The sequence below is a fragment of the Dendronephthya gigantea genome, unplaced genomic scaffold, assembly GCF_004324835.1.
Source record: "Dendronephthya gigantea isolate DGI-Jeju-01 unplaced genomic scaffold, DenGig_1.0 000110F, whole genome shotgun sequence".
Taxonomy (NCBI): Eukaryota; Metazoa; Cnidaria; class Anthozoa; order Malacalcyonacea; family Nephtheidae; genus Dendronephthya; species Dendronephthya gigantea.
The window spans coordinates 131,833-142,913 of NW_021163120.1; the positions used below are offsets into that span (position 1 = coordinate 131,833).

The 11,081-nt window shown below is 37.0% G+C and overlaps 1 protein-coding gene and 2 long non-coding RNA genes across 3 annotated transcripts; all 3 read right to left on the reverse strand.

Annotated features, from left to right (window-relative positions):
* Window positions 1-1,528: 1,528 nt before the first annotated feature.
* LOC114535103 (dickkopf-related protein 3-like) lies at window positions 1,529-4,727 on the reverse strand. Its single transcript, XM_028556486.1, has 5 exons — window positions 4,557-4,727; window positions 3,407-3,484; window positions 2,691-2,762; window positions 2,310-2,423; window positions 1,529-1,735 (listed from the first exon to the last, which is right to left on the reverse strand). The coding sequence occupies exons 1-5, from the start codon at window positions 4,641-4,643 to the stop codon at window positions 1,589-1,591; spliced, it is 498 nt and encodes a 165-aa protein (XP_028412287.1). The 5' UTR covers window positions 4,644-4,727; the 3' UTR covers window positions 1,529-1,588.
* Window positions 4,728-5,563: 836 nt separating this feature from the next.
* Window positions 5,564-8,025, reverse strand: LOC114535101. Its single transcript, XR_003688191.1, has 3 exons — window positions 7,861-8,025; window positions 6,386-6,490; window positions 5,564-5,987 (listed from the first exon to the last, which is right to left on the reverse strand). It is a non-coding gene; the product is annotated as an uncharacterized LOC114535101 (long non-coding RNA).
* A 691-nt stretch (window positions 8,026-8,716) lies between these two features.
* Window positions 8,717-9,612, reverse strand: LOC114535104. The gene is made up of 2 exons (XR_003688192.1): window positions 9,510-9,612; window positions 8,717-8,916 (listed from the first exon to the last, which is right to left on the reverse strand). It is a non-coding gene; the product is annotated as an uncharacterized LOC114535104 (long non-coding RNA).
* Window positions 9,613-11,081: the final 1,469 nt, after the last annotated feature.

Genomic DNA, 11,081 nt, shown 5'->3' on the forward strand with positions numbered 1-11,081 from the left:
ATTGGTCGACCACCGTCTCATCTCATTGAAATCGCGCGCGAGGCCCACGTTCACGAGGCATGACCAATGAGGAATATCGAGGCTAAAGTCTCGAGAAAAATATCTCGAGAGCCGAGGAGAAAAGTAGAGCCTCGTCGAGGATCGAGGAAGTCGGGGAACAAGATGGAAGGCCATCTTCAATGGGACAAAATAACGGAGAGCGTTCTTTAAAAACTTTCCCCTAATATTTTGCACGACATGCTCTGCGATCGCTTGTCTACGCTCACACGACAAACACGCGCGTGAAATTGACTAGAAAAACAACATGTTATTGGCAAAAACAACGTGGGGTAAAAACCGCAACATTATGGCAACTGCTTGTTGTATACAATATCTAAACGTCCACCTAACGGATCACGAAAACCTTGCATTAAAAACGCAGATATTTAAGAACAAACCAGGCTCAAAACGTACTCGTATATTATATTAACCTCATACTTGAAAATGTCTAAAATTCCATGGGAAAATACAACGGTAATATTGCATCGTATGACGTGAGAACAGCAGGACCAATCACAATAACAATATGTATTTGAATATATACTATAACTGTAGACGCTTTTGGCTGGCAAGACCAGGGGGTAAACATTTCTTTGTGGTCAAACTAAAGCCATAAACAAAACTACGAGAATAGCAAGAGTCGTTGAAACTAAAATGCAATAAGCTTAATGTACAGACTACAGACAGGAAGCAATTTTTTTATTCGCTCGTGAGAGTGACGTTCCTTCGGCTAGTAAAAATTCACAAGCACTTTTGATTACGTCAAATAGAGCTTGTTTGTGCCAAAGACAAAAAATAGCATACATACAAATGAACATTTTTGGCAGACAATTGAGTCTGTTTTTAGCATGTGCCATTGAAGGCGAAGCCAATTGTAACTGAAACTATTTCAAAATTTGTGATTATTTTGATGTTCTACTCTGTTGCTTATATGCTTGAGCCTATATAAAGGTTCTTTTGTTGGATTTTTCCGATATAAAATACACGGGCCTGGCTGTAGTGATTTTCCACGTGCAACTATATTGTATGCAAATTAAACATTGTATTTCGTGACGAAAGCCATGTTGTTAAGATGTACAATTAACTTTATATTGGTTGAATTTTGAAAAGCCTAATGCTGCAACTGTGCGTCTCGATGTCACAAAGCACCCCTTGTAGCAAAGTGCCAAAGATGATCATATTTTAGATCATTTTAATTAGTTCAAACAGAGCATACTTCATAAAAAATGCCTTTCATCTCGTGTATCTATCGTATTTTACTAGCCAATAGAAAAGATTTCCTTCGACTGTTAGGATCGACCTACTTGAATATTTGATTGCTCGAGCGATCGATTTCATTTTCGAGATCGATTTAACCAACTCTTCTTCGACTTCGCCTTTGGGAAAGTAGGTCAGTTCCCCGTGCATGAAAAACATTAGGTTCTTTTAACGCTACTCCTTTCCTCCAAAAAAATTACATTACGCCCCATACATAATACAAAAAATTACAGCCAGAGATACGTTTTATTGCATGAACATACAAGCTATATAGCAAGCTGGGGATGTTCAGTTAATCGTCAATCTCACCAGAGCCTTCCTCACTGACACACTTTCCAGGACGAGAGTAGCCAAAGCCAAAGAAGAACGCTTTTTTTACTTCGCATTGCAAGCCTTCAGCACAACCACAACTACGCCTCATGGAGTGAAAATTGGATTTCTGTATTGATTGTAAAAAACACACATTAATTTCAGAGGGATAGTTTACAGCAATCACGCACAAGGGTTGAGACCGAAAGTGAACCGTTGAAACAAAGCACTCCAACGCATCGAGTACTACTTGAGTTCGTATACTATAGTAACATTTCACTAAACTAATAGGCTTGTTTGTATTACAGTAGCAACAATTAGCGCTTAGACATTGAGGAAGGTTGAAAGTGAAACACTGAATAAAACATTGCAAACAGTAAGTACTAGACTAGTCAGGCTAATATTAGTAGCAACAGTCAGCACTTAGTCAGACCAGCAGTACTGCAATGATCAACTGACGTCATTGAGGAAGGTTGAAAGAAAAACACGGAATAAAACATTGCAAAGCAGTACGTACTAGACTATTCAGGCTAGTATTAGTAGCAACAGTCAACACTCAATCAGACTAGCAGTATACTGCAATGATCAACTGACATTGCATGAGGAAGGTTGAAAGTGAACTTTACTGCAAGGCGTGTTTTTTTTTACTGTGAAGTTTTACTGTCTGGCAATTTTCGCTGGTAGAAAAAATAACATACACTAACCTTATAGCATTTTTCCCCCTCTTGTTTATAATCCTGGCAAATTCCTGATCGGAAATGTGAAAAATATTTCAAACAACATTGTCCTTCTTTGCAATCGTCTTCAGATTTACATCGCTACAAATGAGAAAGAGAACAAACTGACCACTATAATATTCTTGTACGTTTAAATTAGCTTGTAGAATGTAGGTACACTACGTAAGTATTTAATACTGCAAAGCTTTCGGTCTGTTAACCCACGGGCCTTCGTCAGTGCAATAATATTAAGCTCGAGGCGAAATTCCAATATATATGTATACAAAGTGCCAATAATTTCATTATTAATTTGCGTAAATTGATAATTGGTGTAAATTGAATAGATCAAAATAAAATGTTTAATAATACCTTAATACATCTTTTACGGCAGAAACCTCCACAACACTCCCCCTTTTTACAGTCACCATCAGACTTGCATCTCTAAAAAACACCGTATTTCATGTTAAGACGCCTCAGGCGTAAATACAGTCAGTATACAGTCGTTATACAGTACTACAAATAAAAAATGGCATATAGACAGCTTATATATAAGTCACGCCTTATTTTTTCCGCGTCGAAATGAAATATTCGAGCGGTATCCGAACTAAAGATTGTGCGTTCGTAAAACATCGTAAGGCTAAGGAAGAATGCTGTCTGCATGACCTCGTGAATTTGTTTCGTGAAGTCTGAGTATCGATCTTTTAAAACATTAACCAATGTTGACAAAATTCTCACGCTTGGGATAACGATTTTTTACACGATAGCTGTGGGGAAATCGCCAAAAACTATTCCATGAATCCAACATATTTTGTGAACAGCGGTTCTAAAGCAGTGCGCCTTTTTCTCCACACTAAGGGACGGCAGAAACCTCCACAGCACTCCCCTTTTTTAACAGTCACCATCAGACTCGCATCCCTACAAAACACGGTATCTCATTGTACGACACCTATATACTATACACATGCATATACCGCCATATACGCAATTTCTATAAAGATACACGAAAGCCGCGGAAAAATCGCCAAAAACTCTGCTATGAAGCGTGAAGCACGCACGCAGGTTTTCGGTATCAAAATTTAAGTCACCTTTGGCTTTGGACACGCTCTCCGACAAAATCCTTTACAGCAAACTCCTCTGCGACAATGTCGATCGGATCTGCATCGCTATACAATAAGAAAATACCGTTTTTCAGCCCGGATCAAGATTGGGACGAAGGGATGGATCTACGACCGCGGACTTGAAGCTTAACCTTTATGACAAACCGCGAGCAGCAAACGGCTAATTTCAAAATCATTTTAAATTTAATTTTTGGCACTTTCTCGGCCACAATTTGTCTCAGAAGTTACTCTATGTTTGAAAATAATGCACCAATTTTCTCGGCCTCAGAAACCTAGCATTTGTTTTGAAAATTCCAAATGAATTTCTCTGTTTGCCGTTACAGGGTTGTCGTAAACGTCAAGCTGAAGGTCTCTATTACCGCAGTTTCCCAACAGGAATAAAAACGTTTCTCCTGTGAGCAGTGAGCGGATGGTTTTCAGGCTGAGCCGCTACATTGTCTTGCGAGGTCTTTAGCTCAGCTGATAGCTCTCGTGTACGGTGGGCTATAGGTAAAGCTTGCATGCCGCTTGCGAGACCAGAAGTATACACTAGGTCACTAGCTACTGACTCACGTATACAGATGTACGAAATCTTTACTATCTTCACTATAAACGTTGCTATAAATTCTACTAACAGACGATATACATTATTTCTGTTTCATACTATCATGTCGTGGTTGGGTAACTATAGGCGAGAGAAAGATAGATGATGCATTGTTTGTCTATGAATCGTTGATCGTATGAACAGCCGGTCCATGACGCACTTGAATTTAAAACCTTCGTTTTAGCAGTTTTTTTAAGGAATTTTTTTTAATGCAAACGTTTTAAACACGCATGTGAATTTTTGCTGATTCAACCTTTCATATATTCAACAGGTTTATATAACTGATATAACGCATTCATTAAAAGCTAAGTTAAGCTCTTAAACCAGATCTAAAAAAGAGGATATCAAAACCAAATGACTATATCAGGAAAGACATCGTTTTCTTCGGCAAAATCTCGTTATACTTAAATCTTAGAGCTGTCCCCCAGGTGCATCCATATATTTTGAAATGAAGCGAAAAGCGAGTTCTACTTATTTTGTCGGTCCATCTTGTAATGAGTATACTAATGACCACTGCATCATATGATCTCTTACCTTCAAAAAATGTCTCTCCTCGATATCCTCTGCAGTTACAACCACAGCCAAAACGACGAACAAGGCGACCAAAATAAAGGCTCTCATCTCCAACGTGAAACAAGTGGACACAAAAAACAGACAAGATCCTCCTATTGCTTCAAGTGAAATGAAGAGAAATATTTTTATGCTCGGATATATATAACTAGTTTTTATTAAGGGAAAAAATGCACCTGTGGAAACAGAATGTTTTTTAATATTTACTCAACTGATGTGTATCCAGACAGTTTGCTTAAATACCAATTTATGCCAAAATGCTCTTCTTGTTCTTGACTACACCGGCTTTATCGATTTCATGCACTTTCGTGTACTAAAACATAATCGTGTTGATATTTCTTGCCTACAACTGTATATAAATCTCTTCAAAATAGCCTGCATGCAGTCAATAATGTTTTCTGTTTTACAATACATTCAGCGTAATTTTACCTTGGTTTAATTGTTTAACTTCGATAAACATGGCTGTGGAAACAAAGTTTCCTGGCTTGTCTAGCTTAAAGAAGCATGCATTGTTGTCACACAGTGTTTCTTGAGAACTCTTATTTAAACATGGCTAACAAACAATGTTTCCTGGTTTGTCCACCTTCATGAAACATGGCTAGGAAACAATGTCTCCTGGTTTGTCTACCTTCATGAAACATGGCTAGGAAACAATGTCTCCTGGTTTATCTACCTTCATGAAACATGGCTAGGAAACAATGTCTCCTGGTTTGTCTACCTTCATGAAACATGGCTAGGAAACAATGTTTCCTGGTTTGTCTACCTTCATGAAACATGGTTAGGAAACAATGTTTCCTGGTTTGCCTACCTTCATGAAACGTGGCTAGGAAACAATGTTTCCTGGTTTGTCTACCTTCATGAAACATGGCTAGGAAACAATGTTTCCTGGTTTGTCTACCTTCATGAAACATGGCTAGGAAACAATGTTTCCTGGTTTGTCTACCTTCATGAAACATGGCTAGGAAACAATGTTTCCTGGTTTGTCTACTTCCAGTCAACATTGCTTACAAGGAAACAATGTCAGTTTATTGTTTTCTAGTTTGTCCATTTCTGACAAGGCGGCTGAACATCAAAGATCGTTGGTTTGTCCAGCTTCACTCGGAATCTGGTTTTGTTGCATGCCGTAATCGTTTTCCGAAGCCTTTTGCAGAGATAAAGAATTGAAAGGTAATTGCGAATTTCATTTTTAATTACTTTTCAACTTTATTTGATCATTTTATTTTTAGCATGCATGTCCACGAGTCGAGTTATGTGATGGTATAACTTTTGGAACTACATCTCGCCAGATCCTTCCTCCACCACACATTTTCGAAGAAAAAAGCCAGACTTTTGGCAGGATAGCCCTTCAGCACAGCCACAGCTTGGCTTGAAACCCAAACCACGCTTCCCAAAACCCTATCGCGAAAAGCAAAATGTTAAAAACTCGTATAACTTAATCGTATAGCCCTTTCGCACATCACCCCATGTGATTGCCTTTTGATAGATGTGAATGAGTAATTAGCTACGAATGCACTGATTAATAAGAGCTCTTAATTGAACATCAGTAATTAATTAATTCGTTCACATCTATCAAAAGAAGAATATCGCAAATAAAATCGCAGCAAAATTGCAAATATATAAACGTGCCTTAATATTCTCTCTTTTCAGTGTAAGCTATCATGTTATACACCCTGTCAATATATTACTTTTAATGATAATCCGAATGGTATAACGTCAATCTCATCATTTTTTACACCATCCTTTATCAATATTGAGTTGTATTTTAAGTGATGTGTGGTTTTCACCAAACATACCCCAAGACATAACTTTCCTTCTTGGAGGTAGTTTTGGCATTTGCCAACAAGGAAGTACTTCGCGCAGCATTGCCCCTCTTGACAATCTTGATCAGACCTACATGTCTAAGAATGATATAGTATAATGATTTGATCTGAGAGCTATCCATGCAGTATAAAACAAAGTTAGTTTAGTTTAGGTTTCCTCCTGTAGTAACACTGGATCAATAAGAGATGATCCTCACTGGACCTCTTGGAAGAACAGTTTAGCACTGGTAGAGCTATCCAGCATAAATAAAATTAGTTTAGTTTAGGTTTTCTCCTGTAGTAACGCTGGATCAATAAGAGATGATCCTTACTGGACCTCTAGGAAGAACAGTTTAGAACTGATGGAGCTATCCAGTATAAATAAAGTTAGTTTGGTTTAGGTTTCCTCCTGTAGTAACACTGGATCAATAAGAGATGATCCTTACTGGACCTCTATAGGAAGAACAGTTTAGAACTGATAGAGCTATCCATGCAGTATAAATAAAGTTTGTTTAATTTAGGTTTCCTCCTGTAGTAACGCTGGATCAATAAGAGATGATCTTTACTGGACCTCTATAGGAAGAACAGTTTAGAACTGATAGAGCTATCCAGTATAAATAAAGTTACTTTAGTTTAGGTTTCCTCCTGTAGTAACACTGGATCAATAAGAGATGATCCTCACTGGACCTCTTGGAAGAACAGTTTAGCACTGGTAGAGCTATCCAGCATAAATAAAATTAGTTTAGTTTAGGTTTTCTCCTGTAGTAACGCTGGATCAATAAGAGATGATCCTTACTGGACCTCTAGGAAGAACAGTTTAGAACTGATGGAGCTATCCAGTATAAATAAAGTTAGTTTGGTTTAGGTTTCCTCCTGTAGTAACACTGGATCAATAAGAGATGATCCTTACTGGACCTCTATAGGAAGAACAGTTTAGAACTGATAGAGCTATCCATGCAGTATAAATAAAGTTTGTTTAATTTAGGTTTCCTCCTGTAGTAACGCTGGATCAATAAGAGATGATCTTTACTGGACCTCTATAGGAAGAACAGTTTAGAACTGATAGAGCTATCCAGTATAAATAAAGTTACTTTAGTTTAGGTTTCCTCCTGTAGTAACACTGGATCAATAAGAGATGATCCTTACTGGACCTCTAGGAAGAACAGTTTAGAACTGATAGAGCTATCCAGTATAAATAAAGTTAGTTTAGTTTAGGTTTCCTCCTGTAGGTCAACTGGATCAATAAGAGATGATCCTTACTGGACCTCTATAGGAAGAATTTTAGAACTGATAGAACTATCCAGTATAAATAAAGTTTGTTTAATTTAGGTTTTCTCTTGTAGTAACGCTGAATCAATAAGAGATGATCCTTACTGGACCTCTAAGAAGAACAGTTTAGAACTGATAGAGCTATCCAGTATAAATAAAGTTAGTTTAATTTAGGTTTTCTCCTTATATTTTAAGCAAACCTTAATAAAGAATCGCTTCTCCTCTGCAATGGCCACAACGGCAAAAACAACAACCAAGGCAGCCACGATGAAAGATTTCATTTTGAAAAACGAACAAAAAAATTCCTTGCGTTTGCTTGTATGTGATGTATAACTGAACTGAACTGAAGAAACCGCAAACTTTCCTATCACATTTATAATCAAGCCAAGATCTATATATAAACGCATTTGGTATAACACCTGGGCACACACAATTTAAAAAACAATTTTCACTGTTTAGGCTAGCTGTTAACTATTGATTGGGTTTCTTTAATGCATTTTTCTTAGTATAAATTTGCTGCTTCATACAGAAATCCTTAACGAATTAGATTCTTATCAGACTTCTTCACCAAAATCTGATTTATCGCTGCCTGAATCACATGTCGCTTAATTTGGACTATTTTTCTCTTTGCGATAAAAAGAAAATGTCTGCATGGAATGAACACGATACTAAATTTAGCAAAATTGCCAAATTTGCCTGCGAAATATTTCGAAAATAAAACACAGAGTAACCTAGAGTGTTTTGTCTAATTTAGGCAGTTGTTATACCACATTTGATACAGAGTAAATGATATAGATATCTAATCTTAACTATCATTTACTCTGTGAGATGGCGTTGCGAACTTGGCAAATGTTGTATATTTTGTATTACGTTAAAACTTTAGTACAATTGTAAATCATTTAGCCAGACACCTCCGTTATAATGTCCTTAGAGACACGTTTTAAGAATTAAGCAAAGGTTAGTAACATATAATAAACCATGAAACTACAAATTGACTTAATTGAGATGGCTTGAATCAGTTGAATGCATCGGCAAACAATACACAAACAGGCAGCGTTGTTTTTCTTTACGTTTAATTATTAGCTAATTATTCTTCACAAACTTTACATGTTTATGCAATGACGTTTGTTTTACAACGACCCAGATCCTTCGCCTCCATCAGAAACACATCTGTAAGAAGGGAGACCCAAAACTCCGCCACCTGATACGTATTGGCAAGAGGTTCCTGGCTCGCATCCACAGCCGAGAGAACTATGCTGTATAAAAAAACATAAGGAGTTATTACAGTAAGACATGCATACCCTAGTTAAAGAATAACCAATCCATATTTAATATTTCTGAATGATTACACGCTTATTATTGCATATATATTACTCCTGGAAAAAAGTGATTCGAGTCAAATATTTCATTGCTACGGTGCAAGTGTGATTTTCAAGGGGAAAGATTCATTCATTCCGTTTGGCTAGCGCTTAAAAGCACAGCAAAACACATTGTAGGAGGGAGAAAGAATCTGCGATGATTGTGTGTCCCACGCGGTTGAAATGCTCAAGTTGTTCTCAGTTAATTAAACAGTGTTTTGCACTGAATCTCATCCCAAACCACCAAAATGCCACCCTCAGCTTCTCAGCTTCATGCCATTTTCAACTTAGAGGAGAAATCGACTTTTAACTTTTTAAACACGAAAAAGATTCATGAATGCTTTACCACACATCACTTGCGGAAATATTCCGAAACCTTTATTCGACGCTCCGTCAATCTTTGTTATCCAGCAATCAAAACTATATTGCCGCGTCTTTCTGAGGGCAGGGGATAGAATTTTCAGCAAATAACAAAGTGATAATATACGTACATAGCATCGACTTCCTTCCGAGATATAATCATGGCACTTCTTTCCTATCCAATAACGTTCTAGGCAGCATTGGCCAGGACAGTCACTATCATCGCTGCATTTCTAAAATGGGTTAAAGGAATTGCAAGATTAATATTTTTAAAGGTTAATAACCTTACATCAAATCAAATCAAATTGAAGCTATAACGTCTCGGACATGCAAATGGATTCATTCTACATCATTCTATTCCAAATAAAAAAAGTACATACATCGTCCAACAAAAATCTCTTTTCTTCATCGGCGAAAGCCAAAGCAAACAGAACGAGCACGACGATAAATGTCTTCATTTTTCTGACTAAAATCCACACGCTTTCAATATGACGTTATATGCACGCGAAAAGGTAGGCAAAATTAGACTGTTCTCGACGAAACGGTACTTATTATAGTAGGATTCACATAACCCCTGAGTAAATGAATCTCCTTTGAGCTAATTTAACATTTGTTCAACAGAATTAACAGCACGTAAAAAACTCAATGTTTAATACCGCTATGAAAATAAACTTCGCTCAGAAGTTTGCGCTGGGCATTTGTTTCTTATATTAAAATTTGCACAGCGGCCCAAGAGCACCTCTCTTATTGCAATGATTAAAGAGGTGCTGGTCTGAGGCGTCTGTATTAGAGGCGATTGTATTAGGAGGATTGTCTGTATTAGAGAGATGTCTGTATTAGAGAGATGTCTGTATTAGAGAGAGGTCTGTATTAGAGAGATGTCTGTATTAGAGAGATGTCTGTATTAGAGAGATGTCTGTATTAGAGAGAGGTCTGTATTAGAGAGATGTCTGTATTAGAGAGATGTCTGTATTAGAGAGATGTCTGTATTAGAGAGATGTCTGTATTAGAGAGGTGTCTGTATTAGAGAGATGTCTATATTAGAGAGATGTCTGTATTAGAGAGATGTCTGTATTAGAGAGATATCTGTATTAAAGAGGTGTCTGTATTAGAGAAATGCCTGTATTTGAGAGATGTCTGTATTAGAGAGATGTCTGTATTAGAGAGATGTCTGTATTAGAGAGATGTCTGTATTAGAGAGATGTCTGTATTAGAGAGATGTCTGTATTAGAGAGACGTCTGTATTAAAAAGATGCGTGTCTGTATTAGAGAGATGTCTGTAAACTCTGTACTAGAGAGATGTCTATACTAGAAAGGTGCCTAAATTCTAGAGATCCTTGTATGGAGTTGTCTGTATTAAAGAGATGTCTGTATTAGAAAGGTGCCTAAATTCTAGAGATGTTTGTATGGAGTTGTCTGTATTAGAGAGATGTCTGTATTGAGGAGATTTCCATACTAGAGCTTTTCGTGTTTAAGAAATCTTGGTAACAAAATAACGCAGGAAAATTACCTTTTACGTTCAACTACAAGCATTACGTCATTTATTAAATACAAATTTGTTTGCGAAAGGTATTTAAACAAGCGGTTTTTTTAATTAAAATTTCTTAATGAATAATCAACAGTTTGAACTGGATAAACATTTTGAATAAACGCATTCAACTGTTTCATTATATTCTAAAAGTGAAATTCTTTTTAAAACGTCA

Excerpts from the sequence above, each read along its gene's own strand:
- LOC114535103 (XM_028556486.1), bottom strand. The coding sequence starts at position 4,643 with ATGAGAGCCTTTATTTTGGTCGCCTTGTTCGTCGTTTTGGCTGTGGTT. Across the intron at positions 3,485-4,556 it reads AGGAGAGACATTTTTTGAAG|CGATGCAGATCCGATCGACA; the intron begins GTAAGAGATCAT and ends CTTATTGTATAG. Across the intron at positions 2,424-2,690 it reads GCCGTAAAAGATGTATTAAG|CGATGTAAATCTGAAGACGA; the intron begins GTATTATTAAAC and ends TCTCATTTGTAG.